The following is a 22,482-nucleotide window of genomic DNA, read 5'->3' on the forward strand; positions in this document are numbered from 1 at the left end:
ATATATTATAATTATATATATAAAAATAAATAATGTTGACTACTATATACAATCCATAGGGGAGGCTCATGTTTAGCAGTGGATAAAATGGCTGATATCGTCACAGTCGTAGAATACTGACGGATCTTTATATGTAATCTTTGTCAGATCCGTCAGTATTCTACGACTATGACGATATGATGATACAGCATTTCACAGATATATAAATTAGATTCGATAATATATTTTCGTATAAAATTACTAAACATTTGATATAATAATATGGAATATAAAATAATTAAATATTATTTATAAAAAAAACACCTCAGTCTTGATACATTACAATAAAGGCACACTTAGGAAATTCATACTTATATAATATTGTAGGGTGTAACTTAACTATGATTTTAATTGCGCGTTTAAATTTTACATATAAAAAGTTCCATGCAAGTTTCAATATGGACGGTTAACCACCAAAACCTTCTAACTGGCATTAATTGTAAAAAATTTCTCATTAATTTTATATCTCACATTTCATGTTCCATAGAGGAATAATTCTGTATATCCAATATATTGAGAATAGATATTAAAACCGACTATTTTACTTTATGGTTTCATCACTTTAAGAAAGAGATTTTTCGAGCACGAATAGATGGAGATGTTAGTAGGGGTCGCCCTAGACGGACGTATGTCGACCAAATAGGCGACGTGCTGAAGAAGGGCCAAATTTGAAATCTCCGTAACTGATGACCGTGTATGCACAACCATCCAAAAATCGACCAAGTATGAGAGTTTAAACTCATGATCGAAATAGTGCATTTCTACAAATATGTTTATAAAATATATGAACGCCCTGACCAAGACTTTGTACAGTGTATAGTTCTACATGGGCAGAGCCAAAGGGCGAACACTAGTGAATTAACAAACCTGTAAAATATTAGTTTGTTCACTCATAAACGTTATAAAAGTATTATGGCATTGGATATAATATCATCAGCCTTTCAACCTCAACAAACCATGAAAAGTCTATTAGGATTATGGAAATGCCCATCGTATCCACAATGGAGAATCTGCATTTGTTTTGAATCAAAGCATTTGACATTCAATTGTTTCTGCTTACTCTAATGAGAGACAAGCGTGACTGATATATATTTATGTATGGAATAAAATTGAAATTAGGATATTTTCTATCTTTTGTAAATTTTTGTCAGTGTCAGTTAGGAGATCTTTGCGGTTTACCGTCAATATCAAGTCATTCATCTTGTATCAAATAGTGTACACAAATATAAAATCCATTTCTCTTAACAATACTTTTCTTTCAGCACTCTCTTTAATATCTTACCGCCGGGATTTTTGGGTATTTCGTCGACTATTTGCGCCTGTTTTATCTGTTTGTACGATGTGACTTTACTGTTGACGAATGCCATCAGTTCTTCTGGTGTCAGACTTTGACCCGGTTGAGGAACGAAGAATGCTTTGGGCGCCTCCCCTGTGGCTGGGTCTTTGACGCCCAAAACCGCGCAGTCGGCGACTTTAGGATGAGTTCTGATGACCGTCTCCAATTCCGCTGGTGGTACTTGGTAACCTTTGACCTGAAAATGACAAAATATTTAAGTTACTCTATCTTTTTAGATAACTGCTGATGAAAAGAGGGTAATTAGTAGATTAATGGATAGATAGATACTCTTTATTGTTTCCTCCAAAAGATTACAATAGTAAACTTGTTATAAATATAAACAATTACAAGAAATAATCACAATGAGAAAACAATGGGCGACCTTATCGCTAAAAGCGATCTCTTCCAGGCAACCTTTGGATGGAGAGGAGTAATTATCATCATCATATCAGCCGTTTACTGTCTACTGCTGAATCTCCTCCCTCCCCATGAGGGAAATATTGCCAGGAATTGTTACGCTTGGCTGGTGGGCAGGCTTTGTGATATTTTAAGAGGGGTCGCTGCTGGTCATCTCTTGACCATTAAGTTCCCTTAGTCGCGTCTTACGACACCCACTGGAAAGGAAGGGGTGTTTCGTTCTATGCCGGAACCACACGGCTATAGAAGAGAGTAATACTTGTAAGTTCAGATAATAATATATGAATACTTTATTTAATTAGGAATGGTAGGTGTTATGTGCTGAAGTCTTCAACAGATGGTATGAGGTCAATTTGATATAAAGAAGATTGACTCTTCGTCTTTATTTGAGAAATGTTATAAAAATAAATTTTTTGATGAAAGAGCCGTTGTCTCGATCCAATCCAAATTTTGAAAGTAATCCGTTGAAACGTAAAGGAAGTTTGTTTTTTTAAAGTAAGTGGACTAATCCGTGGGTAGTTTCGGTGTTGCCATGTATCGCTTCATACTTTACACGACAGTAATTCATTTTTTTTATTGACAAATAATACACTCAATACTGTATGGTAAAGAGTACAATAAACGAATCTGCACTAACGTTTTGTTTATAAGTTACATAAACATGTTGCCGAGGGCCGAGTCAATATAATGGCTATCTATTACGTTCGAAGACGTTTTGTTTGGACCAACAACCCTTTTCTCACCTTAATAAGTTCCTTCAATCTATCAGTGACATACAAATAATTGTTTTCATCGTATTTGGCGATGTCGCCAGTCTTGTACCAGCCGTCGTCCGTGAAATCGCTTTTGGTCGCTTCCTCGTTCTTGTAATATCCGGACATGACGTTCGGACCGCGTACCCAGAGTTCGCCCTCCTGTAAATAAATAAAGTTCTCAAATATAATTGTTTTCTTTTTATGGGTGAAAACGAAATGGTAACCCCGCCCGCGCCATCAGTGGGGCATCAGTGAAGGTTGATAGCTGAGAATGAAAACAGCTCAGTTAGCCCATCGTAATGAATTCCACAAGAACTAACTACCATAAAACGACGTGGAGGTCGACTTGATAGGGTATATTGTAATGTAGTAGCAATGGGGCTGTTAAACCCCATTAATAACAATTCCCCCCCCCCCCAACCCTCAATTATAGAAAAACTATTGAACACTTGAAATCATTGAGCATAGTGTTCAAGCCCTCCAGGAATTCCATCATGATTACTATATCGTCGGTGGGGAAAAGGCCGGAAAGGAAGACCTATGTCCAGCAATGGACAATTAACGGCTGATGTTTTTTTATGCAACTTAGAATGGCAAACAAGCTGTCGGCCCATCTGATAGAAAGTGGTAACCGTCGCCTATAGACATGAGCAGTACTGGAGTACAGTAATGGAGACTAAGAGCTCTATTGCTAGCAATATACTCTGGCAGGTCGACCTCCATATGGTCCCCCGTCCCTGGAAACCATTGTGCTTAATTCCAGTTGTATTCGTTACGATGTACCCTGTCTTTTCATTTTTACCATCATCCCTCACTGGTAACCCACCAACGTATACCGTTAGCACAGGTGGGGTTACCATTCCATTATCATCCATAAAAAAAAACCTTTCCCCCCAATATAATTATATCATGTAATTATATGACAAATGGACAGCAGCTTCCAAGCGTGGCTTTTGTACAAAGTCCCTATGGTGATATGTCCAAAAGTGACAATTAATGGCTGATGTGATTGCATGTGATTGATGCATGTGTTATATAACTTTTTTTACTTACTTTCCCTGGGCCCAACGCTTGGTGGGTTTCCATGTCGGCGATTTTAGCTTGGCAGTTGGAGAGCACGTAGCCAACGGACGCATGGTTTCTGTCCGTCTTTCTGGCCACCGAGAAGGAACCGCACGTCTCAGTGAGACCATACCCTTGCCTGAAGTATATGTTGTTCTGGAAATTTTATAGTACATTATTGTAGTAATCTACACAAAAATGTAGTTATATTTTCCTTTGTTTATTACTTCAGAACTCCATCATTTATTTAGATTTTTTTATAAAAGACAAAAAATATACATTAAGCTAGACAATATACAATGTTATCATCAAAAAGAGAAAAACTACTTTACAAAATTTAAATCTAAGTTTGAGAAAAAAAATCAACTCCTGACGGCCCACCTGCTATATGAACATAAATTGGTAACAGACAGATAAGCGTCAATGTACACTAACAACAATTATACAATTAGTTTCGCCCTAACTAACAACTACCAATCCATATTATTAATGCCATTCCTAAAGGACTACCAAAGATGTCGACATCATGGTCATCTTTATCATACGATGATAACATTCACGCCATATCTCGACCCTTGAAAATGTGTTAACTACAGCAGGTCTAATATTGAAACACAATGGTACTATCAAGCGTATAACACGAACAACGTCAGGTATCAAAATAAGGCCATTTAAAATCTTGAACAAACATCTCAAAGTCTCAGGTGGACTTCACCATTCCAGACCATTTTTAAAAACCCATTAAAAATCGAAAAAAATATACTATAAGTGTATGATGAATTTCATCAAATGGCTTTTTTATACAATAGAATGTATATTGTTATGTTGTTAACCATGTCTATAGGCGATGGTTACCACTTTCCATCAGGTGGGCCGTCAGCTTGTTTGCAATCCCAAGACAGCGAGCATAAAAAATATCACCAGAATTTAGATTATTGGGTATGTATAAACTTTTAATTAACATAAAGTACATACATATCGTATGTTACAAGTAGTATATTATGTAGTAGATAGATTAGATAAGGCAAAACATGTATTATTGATAAAGGCAACAGAATATCAATACAAAATATATATTATCTATCAACTAATAATAACTATACTTATCTAAACGCTTATTACGTCGAATCCAAGGTACGAGTAATTAAGATATGATTATTTGCACTAAAATATGATTAGTTTTTTCTTTTGTTTTATTTAAACGATGAATAAGGTTTAATATAATGATGGATATATCAGGGAATTAACACAGGAAAATATGAATACCTACATATCGTCATAGTCGTAGAATACTGACGGATCTTTATATGTAATATTCGTCAGATCCGTCAGTATTCTACGACTATGACGATATATTTGTATGGCCGAAGCCATACATACTTTTACATGTATGAATACTGGATAAATATCAACATACATTTGTATTGTACGTATGAATGTATGTACGTATGTACGTATAATCTTTTGTATGTATGTAGGTACGCGTATATATGAATAACAACTTACGTTTGCAAGTACATTTCATATTCTCCTGAAATTATAGTAAATATAGTATAATATATGTTTTTTAGATGGGTATAATAAACACAAATAGAAATCTAACACTCAGATATTTTTAATAACATTTCTCTTGCATATAAAAATCGCATTAAAAAAGAATAAGTTAAAAAAAAATAAAACAAGTTTAAAAAAGAACAGGTTTTAAAAAACAATAAGTTTAAAAAAAATAATAAATTTAAATAAATAACATTGCTCTTTTCATACTTAATATAGCTGCCGGCAGCCCCGGTAAGGTAATGTAAAAAATACCTTGATGCAACACGCAGTAGGTACATAAAAAATGTTAATTGTGTGAGTACATAAGATAACATCTATTGTTGTATTGTTTCGCATGTGTAACTGTAGTTATGTAACTTATTATCTAATGCTACTAATGTAAACTCACTACACGACACAAGGGCCTACATAAACAACGAACATTGGAAATATCTTAAACATAACTTTATGCTTTTTAGGTTTTTGTAAACAATTTTTCACGGTAACAAGAGACATAGGGTACTGGAATAAAATGCATTATTTTATGTCAAAAAATGTAAATAAAGAAAATAAGAAACGTGTTGAAAAAAATGCTATAAATAACAGTACATGAAATCGCAGGTTGTCACAGTGTTCGTAAATATTCGTTATTGATTGGCTATGCACAATTAGCTCTGAAATGAAATCGCATCAATGGGCCGATTAAGCCATACATTGCCAGCAAATAAAGACTTTATCAGACTGCGCTTAAGTCTTTATTTACACGCTCTTATCGAAAAAATGAGAATTCATAATTCACTTTTATTTGCAAATAGCAGCGCTGCGACATTAATTCAGTGCGAACGAAAATCACATTTATCATTTGTCACAGTTGATATCACTGTGATAATTTATTAGATATAGCAATAATTTCTATGCCTAGTATAAAAGCCTCAGGAAGAGGCCAAGGCTAATTCGGTACACGACGCCTGATAAACAAAAGACAACTGAGCGCTAGTAAATTTTAATCTTCTGATAAAGCTTTGGACTCTGTACCAATACGTACTCAAGTTATGATTACGATAACGTTTGTTCATATCACAGTTTATATTATTCTTACTTCACCCTTATTCATAAACACGTGAAACCTCTCATATGAAATAAAATTAAATGGAATTAATTTCATTTCATTTTACCAGAGGGAGACTGTACAAAAGTCGTTTGCTTGGGTACCTCTGTACCATTCGTGTTTCAACCGTAAAGCAGTTTTGTTTGCATGGCTGTGTTTCGGTTTGAAGGGTGGGATATGGCGTGAATTTACTGGGTACAGAGGAATAACACCTGAGTTCTCAGAAATGGCAACCCATGGGAGGTATCATGGGCGAAACAGCATAGTCTGTTATGTCTATAAAACTGCTCATGTCTATAGGAGACGGTTATCACTTTACATCAGGTGAGCCGTCAGCTTGTTTGCCATTCTAAGTTGTATAAAAAAAAAAATCATTTCGACCGCTTATTATAAGCCTGTTTTAGCTATTGAACTGTTTTACCGTTTTCCTTTGTGCTAAATTCTAAATTTGAATGAATGTGAAAAAAACAGTATAATAGTTAAAGTAGATTTGTAGCAGGTTTATTTTTTTATAAATAAGGGGGTAAATCTAGGCAGGATACATATTTTAAAGGATGAAAGATAATATTTAAGTAATTTGTTTGTTATTTTTTTTCTGTTGTTATTTGTTTCGTTTTTAGTTATCATTTACGTTCAGGATTTAGGACACAATTATAAAAAAATATATATAGATATATATACTAGATGAAGTAACCATTTCAAATATATTGCAAGGAGTCAGTGGCGTTACACAAGTGATTCAGGGTCGTTCATTATGGGGGTCTATGTGAGAAACGTATGGTGAAATGAAAATTAATAAAAATACTGTTAATTTTAATCTCTCAAGTTATTATAATACTGCATAACTACAAAATGGCTACCAATAGCTCGGCACTTGATAGTACAGACGGCGCTAAGCGTCTGTATAAATTTCAGCGTATGATAAAAGCTTGGACTATGTTCCTATGCGTTCTCAAGATAAGATGGCAGCTATTGGTAATACCACGCAGGTGAAATGTGGTGAATTGTTAAAATAAATTTAAACGATTATCCTACTACTGGGTAATAATATTAAAAGTGCTCCTGTAAGGTGTCACCATCTATTGTCAAAATAAAAAAAAAATATATTTTTATGCAACATAGAATGCCAAACAAGTCAATCAATCCTCCAAAAAAACAATCCTTCAAACCGAAACACAGCCATGCAAACACAACTGCTTCGGTTTGAAGGTTGGGATATGGCGTGAATTTACAGGGTACAGAGGAATAACACCTGAGTCCTCAGGAATGGCAACGCATGGGGGGTATCATGGGCGTAACAGTATACTCTGTTATGTCCATGTTCCTGCTCATGTCTATAGGCGACGGTTACCACTTTCCATCAGGCGGGCCGTCAGCTTGTTTGCCATTCTAAGTTGTATAAAAAAAAATGATGATGATGATGATTACAAACACTAATTCCAAATTTAATAAAAAGACACCATTTTTCGAAAGATCCTATAAATCATTTATTAAATGAAAATCACTCGAGATCTCAATAATTTTGTTTACTGCATATTCCAAATAAAAAAAAAATGAAATAATATTGTTTTTAGCTATTATCGTTGGATTAAAAGCAGTTTTATAGTGTAAATTTATTGCGTTGTTTTTATTATTGTAAACTTTTACACGTCACATTAGTAGAACTTGGATTAAAATCGAATTAAAAAATGTGTTTTGTTTATCAAATTGTTTATTAAATATTCCTAAGTAATAACAGATTATATCGTCACAGTAGTAGAATACTGACGGATCTGACAAATATTACATATATAGATCCGTCAGTATTCTACGACTATGACGATATGTGAATTTTGTTCATTGCAGCGTTATAAAAGTTTTTGATAAGTGAATTATTAGTAGCAAAGTCATCATTAGTAGGTGTTTTTGATAAGTGAAAATGGTATGGTAACCCCGCCTGCGCTAACGGGATACGCTGGCGGAGCACCAGTGAAGGCTGATAGATGAGAATGAAAACAGGCCAGTTAGACCATCATGATGAATTCATCAGGAATTAACCATGATAGTTTCCAGGGGGAACCGCGAGGAGGCCGACCTGGTTGGGTATATTGCTAGCAATGGGATTCTCAGTCTCCATTACTAACAATCCCTTCCCCCCCCATCATTAGTAGGTGTTAGTGTACATATGTTATTTTATCGTCATAGGCCACGTGACGTCACGTACAAACAATATGGCCGCCATAAAATATATACAGATAATTACAGGAAACAAATAAAAAAACTTACAATTATTATAAACTAGCGACCCGACCCGGCTTCGCACGAGTATACAGAATTTCCAAAAATCAATATACAACATATAATAAAAGTTCAAACAATTCAACTGATCGATTATTTTATAGCATTTTATATGTGATTCTTTAGATTGATATTGCTTTTTTATTTATGAACCGATTGAAATAAAACAAACTATAAATGTTAAGTGTGAAACACACCGCAACACATTAGTGAAAAGCGTATTCACATCGGTTAAGCCGTTTCTGAGATTAGCGTGCACAAACGTACAGAGAAGACAAATTCTAACAGAAATGTTTTTAAATTCTACTACGTTCATTAAGCCCCCCTATAATAGTTTTTCTTATATATCTTCCATGTACAGATAGCGATCAGTTACGATTTTTTATACAACATAATAATATATTAGCCAATTCTCAGACATGCCCGATATGTACGCAAAATTTTATAAAAATCGGTTATGCCGTTTAGGAGTTTGGTAACAAACACCGCGACATGAGAATTTTATATATATATATATATATATATATATATATATATATATATATATATATATATATATATATTATATATATATATATATATATATATATATATATATATATATATATATATATATATATATATATATATATATATATATATATATATTAACATGTCTTAATACTTATTTTTCATTTAAATTCTAATATAAATAAATATTTTGTATATAAGTATATCAACAAGTAATTAATGTAACTCTTATAATAAATAGATTAGTTTTAAATGAATGGACATAAGAACATCTAATTTTACACACACGATATGGAATTACTAAGTAATTAATTACTATGTAACTATCAACTTAGTACGCCGGGTCAAATAGTTCGAACGTGTTTATAGTTTGTAGATCCGTGTTATCAAATAAGGTGACTACGCTTAGAACAGCATTCATATCTTTGTCTGCCAACGATTATATTATCTCGATCAATTCATTATAATATTGTTTGAAACATTTGTACTTTGTCCCGCTGATTTTGTTGTAAAACTATCGCCGCGCCCGTGCTTCTAACTGTCGGTTTTTTTTAATGGATGATATTGGTATGGTAACCTCGCCTGCGCTATCGGGATACGCTGGCGGGGCACCAGTGAGGAATGACAGGTGAGGATGAAAAGGCAGGTCAGTTAGCCCATCGTGACGAATTCCATTAGAATTAACCACGACGGTTTCCAGGGGGAACCGCGTGGATGTCGACCTGATAGGGTGAGTATATTGCTAGCAATGGATCAATTAGACCCCCATTAGTAACAATTCCTTTCCTCCCTCGTACTGTCGGTTGGTTTAGTCGTTAAGACGCTAACAAATAAACTCACTTTTACATATCAATACATATAATAAAATCGTAACTGATCGCTGTCTGTACATGGAAGATATATAAAAAAAACTATTATAGGGGGGCTTAATGAACGCAATAGAAACTAAAAAAAATTTTGTTAGAATTTGTCTGTTTGTCTGTACGCTTGTGCACGCTAATCTTAGAAACGGCTTAACCGATGTGAATACGCTTTTCACTAATGTGTTGCGGTGTGTTTCACACTTAACATGTATTGTTTGTTTTATTTCAACCGGTTCATATATAAAAAAAGTAATATCAATCTAAAGAATCACATATAAAATGCTATAAAATAATCGATCGGTTGAATTGTTTGAACTTTTATTATATGTTGTATATTGATTTTTGGAAATTCTGTATACTCGTGCGAAGCCGGGTCGGGTCGCTAGTTTATAATAATTGTAAGTTGTTTTATTTGTTTCCTGTAATTATCTGTATATATTTTATGGCGGCCATATTGTTTGTACGTGACGTCACGCGGCCTATGACTCAACTGAAATTCACGATAAAATAACATATGTACACTAACACCTACTAATGATGACTATGCAATTGATATTTCACTTATCAAAAACTTTTATAACGCTGCAATGAACAAATTTCACTTATAATCTGTTATTACTTAGGCACATTTAATAAACATATTTAATAAAAAACATATTTATTAAACTCGATTTTAATCCATGTTCTACTAACGAGACGTGCAAAAGTTTACAATAATAAAAACAACGCAATAAATTTACACTATAAAACTGCTTTTAATCCAACGATAATAGTTAAAAACAATATTATTTCATTTTTTTTTTTTTATTTGGAATATTTAGTAAACAAAATTATTGGGATCTCGAGTGATTTTCATTTAATAAATGATTTATAGGATCTTTTGAAAATGGTGTCTTTTTATTAAATTTGGAATTAGTGTTTGTAATCATCATCATCATTTTTTTTTATACAACTTAGAATGGCAAACAAGCTGACGGCCCGCCTGATGGAAAGTGGTAACCGTCGCCTATAGACATGAGCAGTGCCATGGACTTAACAGAGTATACTGTTTCGCCCATGATACCCCCCATGCGTTGCCATTCCAATTCAACCGATTTTTATGTAATTTTGCGTGCATATTGGGTAGGTCTCAGAATCCGCCAACATCTATTTCTCATACCCCTCTGATAAGCATGACCTACCCCTAAATATTTTTTTTATTTTATTGACAAAATTTTTTATTTTTATTTTATTATGATTTAGTATTGAAAATTACATACAAATTCAAATTTTCACGCTTTTACGATCAACCCCTGTTTTTTAACGATGAAACCAGGAGGCCTACCATAAAATGAAATTCCGAATTTTTGGCCTCAATTTCGTATTTTTGTTCGTACCTAAATCGACCCAGTAAATGGAGCTTAACGTTTTATTCATCATAAATCCTATCCTAATAGTCCAGAGGAATGATATTTTAATATTTTTAATAATTGTAAATGGCATGTATTATGTAATTTTAACATCAAATTTCTATTTCGTTCGTCCCCGAAATTTCGGAAAATGTGTCATGGTAGGCCCTCAGGTCAGTCAGTCCATCAAGACCAATTCTACTAGAATTAACCATGATAGTTTCCAGGGGGAACCGCGTGGTAGTCGATCTGATAGAGTGTATTGTTAGCAATAGGAAAATTAGACATCATTACAAACAATCCCTTTCCCCCAATCCCCCTTTTCAATAAATTAAAATTCTTAAATCCATTATCTATGACAGTTGTCTATGTAATTACTTCTACCTCTCATGTATCATGTCTTGTTGTGATGTGTGTCGCTGAATCCTTACCAACATTATAAATATGAAAGTTTTTTTTTTTTTTATACAACTTAGAATGGCAAACAAGCTGACGGCCCACCTGATGTAAAGTGGTAACCGTCGCCTATAGATATGAGCAGTACCATGGACATAACAGAGTATACTGTTTCGCCCACGATACCCCCCATGTGTAGCCATTCCTGAGGACTCAGGTGTTATTCCTCTGTACCCTGTAAATTCACGCCATATCCCACCCTACAAACAGAAACACAGCCATGCAAACACAACTGCTTCACGGTTGAAACACGAATGGGACAGAGGTACCCAAGCAATCGACTTTTGTACAAAGTCTCTCTCTGGTAAAAAGTGAGCTTGTTTGTTTATTATCTCTTTATGTCTTGACGTCTTAACCGATCTGATAGGTATACACGTACTTCTTATCCTGGTCAGCGAATATAAACCAATCACGCGGACAAAGTCACGGGTCAAACCTAGTAAATTATTATAAAAGGAGCCTAACTTCCATAAAATATAAAGTACTGGGGGGAAAGGGATTGTTAGTAATGGAGAATGAGAATCCCATTGCTAGCAATATACCCAACCAGGTCGACCTCGCGGTTCTCCCTGGAAACTATCATGATTAATTCCTGAAGAATTCATCATGATGGGCTAACTGGCCTGTTTTCATTCTCATCGATCACCCTTCACTGGTGCTCCGCCAGCGTATCCCGTTAGCGCAGGCGGGGTTACCATACCATTTTCACCCATCAAAAAAAAAAAAAAAAAAAAAATAGAGGACTTACATTTTTGGCGACAATAGCATCCGCATCGGCGGGGGACAGCGGCGCCGCGCCGCATATGATGGAGCGCACGGACTGCAGGTGCGCCGGCGTCACCGCCGGGTGCCGCGCCAGGAACACGGCTGCCAACCATATACGCACTTCAATACTAACAACAACCAACTACATAGGAGGAATGATAAAATAAAAACTGGAAATCATATGGTTGCCTCCTTTTTTGTCAATTCATAGCAGATTAGCGTATAAAAAATGTTATACGGCCATATAACCTTACCAAATTTAAATACAAGTGCTTTATGTTATTCTCAATTTAATATGTATAATATAGTATATATCATATATGTGTAAGTATATTTGTTATTCATATATATTTATTCGTTTATATATGTAATTTTAGTATGTATGTATATCAATAATTACTAGTGCCGCATTCGAGTATTCTGACACTTCCCTGTGGTTGACTGGGAGAGAATGCTTTTAGCATTAAATCCGCCATGTACACATATTTGTACTAATGAATAAATAAATACAATCTGCTTGCATACAGTCTACATAAAGTGTCCAGTAGTGAACTGATAACGAATAAAAAAATTAAGAAATTAATTCAAAATGTCAACAAAATAAAAATTGCATTTTAAATATCAAAAAATCATCATCATCTTCCTACCCTTATCCCAATTATTATTTGTGGTCGGCGTAATATGGTTTTATCCATATTACAAAAGGATTTAGCTTATAGTTTTACGACCGGCCGCCTGCCTGACGTCAACCCTCTTTGTGATTGAATATCAAGAAATAATTATTTAATTTTAAATGTCAACAATATGAATGTTAAATGTAAATATTATATAACACGAAGTAAATAAAGACTAGAACTCAACAACAAAACAAGCGTCCACCTTGAAAAGTGCCAAAAAAATAAGAAATTAAATTTTGAATGTCAACAAAATTGTGTTTGCATTTAGCATTATAGTCTACTTTATAGTATAATACATTAATAAAAGTTAATAAACAAGACAAGGTAAATAAAAAAGATACAAAAACAGTCTGTATACTCACCGATAGGTGGCACCATGAATAAGATATCGGACTTATATTTGGCGATCGTCTGCAGGAACAGATCCGGCTTGAAATGAGGCAGGGTGACAAGCTTGCAGCCGAGGTAGAGTTGGCTCAACATCAGTATGTTGAAACCGAATATGTGGAAGAACGGTATCACTGCTGCGAACACGGACTGGCGAGTCGCTGTAACGAGATTGTATTACAGAAAAAACTGTCTGAAATATATTATTTTTCATGAATATATGTTTAGTTTTTAGCCATATGGTCCCGACATAGAATGGGCCACCCCTTTCTTTCCCGTGGGTGTCGTAAAAGGCGACTACGGGAACTTAATAATCGAAGGATGGGAAGCAGCGTCCCTCTTTAAACATCATCAAAGCTTAACTGCTGTTTCCAACCCGCCTGCCAAGCGTAGCATCTACTGGTAAACCCCCCCCCCCCCCCCGCTTATGGGGAAGGCTCATATTCAGCAGTGGACATTTAACGGCAGATATCATCATCACGGCAGTAAGTAGTTATTAAATATTATCACTTAAAACCTACTGTAGCAAGGATCGACGGCACTTGCCCACTTTCTACCATCGTACGGCTCGCCATCGACAGGGAGGTCACCCTCATACCCTACAGCCCAAATAGTCGCGTACAACGCGGTTTCAGAGATGTTTTCTCCCACAAACACTTAGGTTATGGAATGAGCTCCCTGCCGAGGTATTCCCAAGGGACTACAGCATGGGGTTCGTCAATAGGAATAGGAGGATAAAGAGGTTTCTTCAGGGTCGGCAACACGCGCGTAATCCCCCTGGTATTGCAAGCGTTCATAGGATACGGTAACCGCTTATTATCAGGTGGGCCGTACGCTTGTTTGCCACCTCAGTGGTATAAAAAAAAACTAATTACCCAGGTAGCTAGGTGACAGCTGCGACAGAAAATCAACGTCAATATAGCGAATAATTGGTCCCTGGGTATGCTTCTAGCGTTCCTTGGAACATAAATACTTCTATTTACATAAGTATGTTTGATATAGAAAAAAAAAAGTAACTTACCAGTCGTTTCAACTATTGCCATAATTTCAGGTGAGGAAATCATAACGCTACTAGCCACCATAGATCTATGGGTTAAGACGACTCCTTTTGGAAACCCTGAAGTTCCACTCGAGAAAGGTATGACCGCAACATCATCGGGACTTCTCTTGACCGACTTCAGACAATTAGTATCCGCATTCACGTCTTCAGCGAAGTCGGCAAACTTGATGGTGCCCTCCGGTAGACCCTCATTGTCAATTAATATGACTGGAATCTTCGATTTCAGTGACTGTAATGCTTGTGCTATGTTTGGGTATGATATTTTCGATGATACCACAAGTTTGCAATCTATCAGCTCCAGTTGGCGTTTTAGTTCCTCTAAAAATAATAAAGGCAAATCAGAATTGTAACACATTACGAATACAATTTTATAGTTGATAATGGCCCGTGTGGTCTCGGCATAGAAAAGGCCACCCCTTCTTTTTCCGTGGGTGTCGTAAGAGGCAACTAAGGGAGAGCGAGGAATGGGCAGCAGCGTCCCTCTTAAAACATCTCCAAAAACTAACTGCGGTTGCCAATCCGCCTGCCAAGCGTGGTAACTACTGGCAAAACCCTTAGTGGAGGCTTATGTTCAGCAGTGGACAGTTAAAAGCCAATATGATAATGACAGATACAATAATTGGTAATTCTAATTCTTGCGCAGTGGCCTTATTGAGAACAATTTGTTTTGTCAAATTGGCCTCATAATTCTGCCTCTGCCTGGAAAGCATCATGGTTAATTCCTAGCGAATTCATCACGGTGGCCCAACTGATCTAACATGATTCTTATCTATCATCACTCACTAATACTCCGCCAGCATATATTTATAGCACAAACAGAACAGCCATACCATTATCATCTATAAAATATACTTACCGGCCGTATAAAGAGGATTCATTGGACTAACCACACACCCGGCTTGCAACGCGCCCATCACTATACACGGGTACTCCGGGACGTTGGGCAGTATTATAGCCACTTTGTCGTCCTCTCTCAATTTCAATTTCGATCGCAGAGAGGCGCCAAAGACCATGGAAATCCTGTGCAGTTGTGCATAAGTGTAGCCACGACCAGTAACTGAACATACCTGAAATAAAAGTATTAGATATAGAGGCGAACAAATTGAAACTCTAAATGCATTCTAACAAAGTCTTTAAGATCTTGCAACTTTTTAAAGCAAAGAACAATGACAAATAAAGCCGGTCTCAGTTTGCTCTCGGTAGGCTCCCGGAAAAATCTCGGTCTGGTAAAATTTTATTACATAAGAAATAATGTATGTATTCACACTACAACCCAAGAACTTCTGGTTTCTTTTGGCATAATCTCAAAATAGAGTGATTCGAATCCTTTCTTCACTATAAAATCGGGTACCGAACACTTCTCTGCCTTAGACATGAGTATCTCAACGATATTTCTTGTTTCAATTCAGTAACTTAAGCTCACCTTACTGCACTGGCTTATCAAATTAACTCAAAATAGCGCCATGACGCACAGGATAACGCCATACTGTATATTTTGCCATGTGCCACAAATGGATGAAAAACATATTTGATTTTCGCCCGAAAAATGTTAAAATTCGAATTTTTTCTCAGATTTGTGATTGATTTCAATGCATGAGAATCGACCTTCAGTATTGTTCCAATCAATCTAGAACTGTTTCTACTGACCATAACCACCCGGCACAACTCCCAGACGGACAGACTTATTACAATATAGGTAATTGGCATAGACTGAGAAAGATGATCGTTAGTAACAAGGACCCCATTACTAGCAATATCCGCAACTTGGTTGGTCGTCGGTCGATACAAACAGACCTCTTTCGCTTCGTCCTTACTTATCAATCTTTTACTGTTACAGATACTTTTAATTTGGCCTTTCATTAGCACGTCGCCTATTTGGTAGAGATATGTCCTTCTAGGACGGCCCCTACCGACATCTCCATTCATTAGTGCTGGATAAATTTCTTTCGTAAATATTCTTCCATCCAATCTCTTAAGAACTAACAAACATACAAAAGATATAATTTAAATAAATACTTACAGTTGCGGTTTTATCAGGCCATCTGTCCATTCTTTGCCAAACAAAATCGCATAGTGTATCATTGGAAATCGGTATATCGTCATATACAGACGATAATACGTTACTCTCGGTACTGAGGGTGCTCTTACGTCCGACAGCCATATACGATGGGGTGAATTTTTGTTTCCTTATTACTTGTGTGAATAGATTTCTCAGCTTAGACGCCATTGTTGAATGTATTTGGTTCCTAAAACGTAAAAATAAAAACTTGCATATCATCAAGCTATGATACCCCCCGGCTTATGGAAGACTAGTCAACATAGACAAAAAAGGCACATATATATATTCTCAAACATGTCTGCGAATTTTGGCTTTCTTCCTGGAGTGGATAGTAGACGATTCTGAGGGTGGGGGGGGGGGTTGTTAATAATGGATCTTACGATAATCCAACTGATTTGCTTTCATACTCATCTATCATCTCTCACTGATGCCCCGCCATCGTGTACCGATGATAATACGGGCATTTTTTCAAGGCATTTTCACCCATAAAAACAAACTATTTATTTATTACCCTTTATAGCACCACTTATATAACGAAATTAAATGAAATGAGATTTATTTCATAAAAACATAATTATAGTTTTTGTTATACTGTAGAGGATAAAAGCAAAAGACGGTAGCTCATTGACGCAAGAAGCGTAATTAATAAAAAAAAATCTATTCTGGAGTGGGCACGGTTATCTTGTAATTAAAAACAATTTAAGGTAAAATTTCTAATTTGGCGAGTAGTTTTATTTATTTTTTATCGATATACTAATAACACCTCCATTTTATATGTGTTTACATATATAGAATGGAGGTATTATGATGGATTATGATTATGAGGATGTACCATGACAAACAACCTGACGGCCCCCTGATAGAAAGTGTTAACCGTCGCCTATAGACATGAGGAGGACCACGGACATAACAGAGTATACTGTTTTGCCCATGATACCCCCCATGCGTTGCCATTCCTGAGGACTCAGATGTTATTCCTCTGTACCCAGTAAATTCACGCCATATCCCACCCTTCAAACCGAAATAGCCATGCAAACACAACTGCTTTACGGTAGAGACACGGATATTTTTATTTAAGTCTAATTTAAATTTCCCTTGCAATATTTTAACTAAATAAATAAAAACAATAATACATACAAATATAAAGTGAATAAAAACTTTGAGAAACTAAATCAACTTCTTAAACTAGGGGGCTCACTCAGCCCCCCTAAGGCCTCTGACGGGCTTAGTCCGTCACTGTATAACTTATCATAATATTTTAATTATTATTTCATATTATGTAATGATCAGATACTGTAATTAAGGCTGTCATAATAGCATTAATATTATCACAGATAATCTAATACTAATATTACGTATTTGTAACATAGTCAATTAATTTAAAATCATGTTTACTATATACAAAGTCCATAATTAAAGATTGTATACAGCAAAAAAAAAAACAATTTTAGACAAAACTAGTTATTTTGATCTAAAAACTACTAAAGAGATTTTAATAAAACTTCTATGAGATCAATCTATAAGTATGTCCTTTCAGATAAATAAAAAATTTCCAAATCGGTTTAGAACTGTCCAAGTTATGAGGTAATAAACATAAAAAAATACAACTTTAATACTTCTAACATATTTCAAAACAAAAAGAGACTTACATTGCATATATTTTTGTCAATTGAATGATTTGAATTATACATAATATTAAAATGATCCCTATTTTATTTACTTACGGGCCTAAATAAATAAAATATTAATGTTTAAAAATAACATATATAAACAATTCAAGTCAAATACAAAATATACTTATTCATAAACATAATATATGGTTTAAAAAAACACAGCCATTCAGTGTTTTAAACATAAGCTTGTGGCATGTTTTCCACTGATAGGTCAAGAGTGAACATAATTATACAGTCAAATGCAATAGAAATAAGTACTTAACCATAATTTTAAATATTATGCAATGAAAAACAATACTAACAAGCATTGACATTTTAGGCACAGGATATGTTCTTCACAAGGCACTTTAAATACAGTCTAATTTACATAAAAATGTGGGCACCTTCGTTATTACACAAGTATGTATAAGAGAAATAGAAAATATTGTTTATTGGCATCACAGATATTAATAAATTTAGATAAAAATAACATGTGTGCAAAAAAGCTATCTTGAGTACATTAATCAGTGACAGGGTCATTTACTTGTGAATATTAAGTGATATCACTAAAAACATTTAATATAAAAAAAATATGAATTATTGTAACATAGTTCTTTCACTACAAAAAATTGTGTGATCTCATGTAAAAACCAAGTCACTTATGTTATATTTTATAGTTATATTTTAGTCTATGCACTTATTCAATATTTGTTCCAAATCACTTATTTTAGTTAGTATATTTTAGTCTATGCACTTATTCAATATTTGTTCCAAATCACTTATTTTAGTTAGTATATTTTAGTCTATGCACTTATTCAATATTTGTTCCAAATCACTTATTTTAGTTAGTATATTTTAGTCTATGCACTTATTCAATATTTGTTCCAAATCACTTATTTTAGTTAGTATATTTTAGTCTATGCACTTGTTCAATATTTGTTCCAAATCACTTATTTTAGTTAGTATATTTTAGTCTATGAAATGCACTTATTCAATATTTGTTATACGAGGTCTGTCCGGAAAGTTCGTATAAAAGTGTTCTGGAATGCGAGAAAGAGGAGTGGGAGGCCAGGTAAGCGCAGGACCCCTTCCTTATGTCCCTAACAATGCTTCAGTTCTGGTCTGACCATTGCGAACTGGCTTGTCACGCCATCTGTGAAGTTACCTCTTAACGAAACCCCGTCGGCATGGAGCCCGCTTCCGTTGAAGAGCAGCGCGTCGTAATCAAGTTTCTCTCGAAACTCGGCAAGAATGGCCGTGAAATTTTTGCCGATCTAATTCGATAAGACATCCGGGGAACCACGAACAAAAAAATCAAGAAAATCAAATGTCAAGACAATGTTGATTGTTTTTTTCGATGTTCGGGGGATTGTCCATCATTCGTCCCTCCAGGCCAGACAGTTGATGGAAAATTCTACGTCGATGTGCTCAGACGCCTCAAAGCTCGTGTGGCACGAGTTCGTCCAGAATTGGCGCGAGAGGGGCGTTGGATTCTTCACCACGACAATGCCCCTGCCCACACCTCTCTTGTTGTCCGTGAGTTTTTGAGTAAAAATTCCATTACGGTGACCGAACACCCCTATTCGCCGGATTTGGCCCCGTGTGACTTCTTCTTGTTCCCAAAAACCAAATTGGTACTTCGGGGGCGGCATTTGGGGGACATAAATGAGATAAAAAAAGCTACGACGGGGCAGCTGAGAAACCTACAACCAGAGGACTTTCAAGGAGCCTTCTCACAGTGGAAACGGCGTTGGCACAAGTGCATTATGTCACAGGGGGAGTACTTTGAAGGGGATAAAATTGATTTACCTGAATAATTGTAAAATAAAATTTTTAAAAAACTTTTATACGTACTTTCCGGACAAACCTCGTAAATTGTTATCTAATCAATAAACCTATCAACATTAATAGGATCACTGTGGTATTAGACACCTTCATTTCTATAATAATTATAATGATGTGATAATTGCATGGCAACACATTCTACTAATAAAATACTTTATTTCTAAATGGACTGTTTAGTTTTTTTTTTATACAACTTAGAATGGCAAACAAGCTGATGGAAAGTGATAACTGTCGCCTATAGACATGCGCAGTACCATGGACATAACAGAATATACTGTTTCGCCCATGATACCCCCTATGCGTTGCCATTCCTGAGGACTCAGATGTTATGCCTCTGTACCCTGTAAATTCATGCCATATCCCACTATTCAAACTGAAACACAGCCATGCAAACATAACTGCTTCACGGTAGACACAAATGGGACAGAGGTACCCAGGCAATCGAGTTTTGTACAAAGTCTCCCTCTGGTAGATTTACTTAGCAATTAAAATAGTAGATTTTCTATTAGATTATTCTTTTATAATTATGGTTTACAATTTAGCTTATAGAGAAAAATTAAAAATCCCAAAATTTTGTTTTTCATTTTCATAACCATGTATATTTTTTTTCTTATTTTTTTTTTATATACCACTAAGGTGGCAAACAAGCATATGACCCATCTGACGGTAAGTGGTTACCATAGACTATGAATGCCTGCAATACCAGGGGTATTATGTGCATGATGCCAACCCTGAAGAAACCTCTTTACTCCCCTTTTGAAGAACCCCATGTTGTAATCTCTTGGGAAAACCTCAGCAGGGAGCTTACTCCATAACTTGAGTGTTCATGGGAGAAAATATCTCTAAAACCACATTGTACAGAACCATTTACTGTAAGGTATGAGGGTAAAGTCCCTATCAATGGCAAGCTGTACTATGGTAGAAAGTGGCCATGGGCATAATCATCCTTAATAATCAAATTATATTAGGTTAATCAACTTGCTACATGGTTGATTGATATTAAATACCATCAATGTTTAAATATCATAATAAACACCATCCAGGAATTAAAGGATAGAGACTCCTACCAGGTAGCATACTTTCATATTATTAATTGCAAATAACATAATATCCTTGACTGATTATAAATATAACTAGAAAGGAAATCTTAAGTTTTTTAAAAGTACCCACTGACTAAATTTTTATAGAAGGATACAAGACATTTTCATCCTAATATTCTTTTGTATATGTAAAAATATAAGTAATTTATACTTAATGCACAATAGCATGTCAAAATGGCTCAAAATCACTAAAACCATAGACTAAAACAAAAGTTATTGAAACAAAAATTATTGGAACACGAAAAATGTAATTATTATTTTTCGTGTTCCAATAATTTTTGTTTCAATAACTTATGTTTTAGTCTATGGTTTTAGTGATTTTGAGCCATTTTGACATGCTATTGTGCATTAAGTATAAATTACTTATATTTTTACATATTATTGAATAGTTCTGAGACAAAAAATCTAACTTAATACACTTCTTTTACAATAAAAGCTACTAAAATATTAGTTATGTATGCTACAATGGATAATGAATAAATATTTAATTAATGTAAAAGTTTAAAAAAGTGTAAGTACCCACTTATACCTACAAATTATAAGGATCAATCTATTAAAAGCTTTTCTATTAATTTATTTAGTTATATTTATAGACAAATACTGAAATTAATATATTATATATTTACCGTTATTATAAAACTAGAAATAACTCACTTACCTTGTTAAAAATTATAATAATTTTCAGATCGATACTCTCTTTACTAATAAATCTTTCGTATTTAATAAACTTTTAGCACATAGTTTCAAGATATCCGAGGATAGGCACTTATTATAATATAGGAAGACACGACAACTTTTTTTTTATTTAAATTACGAATGAGTTACTGCAATTGAGACCTTGAATAATAAATTCAATTTAAGTCTCAGATCAAACGATTATAAATGTCCATACATGTGTGCGGTAATAAAGTACTCCGAGCAACTGATCGTTTAATTAAAATGGACTAGTATCGCTCGACTCGTCTTGTGCGCTGTTTTAAAGATAAGAATAGTTTAAATAAAATATTTATCTACACTGATTTGTAAGTACACGGTACATAGTCCAAACTTCGGCTTCAAACAAAATAATAAATTCACCGTCACCGTCACAAACAAATAAATAAAACTTGACAAGATGTCACAAGCGAAAATCACAAATCTGACAGAGAATATCAAAGACAGGTCCGTGTCACTTCGAACAAAATTACCTG

General features: G+C 34.8%; 1 protein-coding gene across 2 annotated transcripts; it reads right to left on the minus strand.

Moving 5' to 3' along the window:
• Window positions 1-87: 87 nt before the first annotated feature.
• Window positions 88-22,451, minus strand: LOC113512676 (uncharacterized). 2 transcript variants are annotated; one of them, XM_052893658.1, is made up of 9 exons: window positions 18,671-18,688; window positions 16,657-16,882; window positions 15,493-15,703; window positions 14,598-14,954; window positions 13,552-13,737; window positions 12,496-12,614; window positions 3,601-3,765; window positions 2,536-2,706; window positions 88-1,571 (listed from the first exon to the last, which is right to left on the minus strand). In XM_052893658.1, exons 2-9 carry the CDS (start codon window positions 16,861-16,863, stop codon window positions 1,281-1,283), a joined length of 1,707 nt encoding a protein of 568 aa, XP_052749618.1. In that variant the 5' UTR covers window positions 16,864-16,882; window positions 18,671-18,688; the 3' UTR covers window positions 88-1,280. The 2 variants fall into 2 exon arrangements, with proteins under 2 accessions (XP_052749618.1, XP_052749617.1); XM_052893657.1 differs by lacking the exon at window positions 18,671-18,688 and adding an exon at window positions 21,951-22,451 and having other exon boundaries at window positions 89-1,571.
• Between the last annotated feature and the right edge of the window lie 31 nt (window positions 22,452-22,482).

This window comes from Galleria mellonella, unplaced genomic scaffold, assembly GCF_026898425.1.
Source record: "Galleria mellonella isolate WM207_F2 unplaced genomic scaffold, CSIRO_AGI_GalMel_v1 utg182, whole genome shotgun sequence".
Classification (NCBI taxonomy): domain Eukaryota; kingdom Metazoa; phylum Arthropoda; class Insecta; order Lepidoptera; family Pyralidae; genus Galleria; species Galleria mellonella.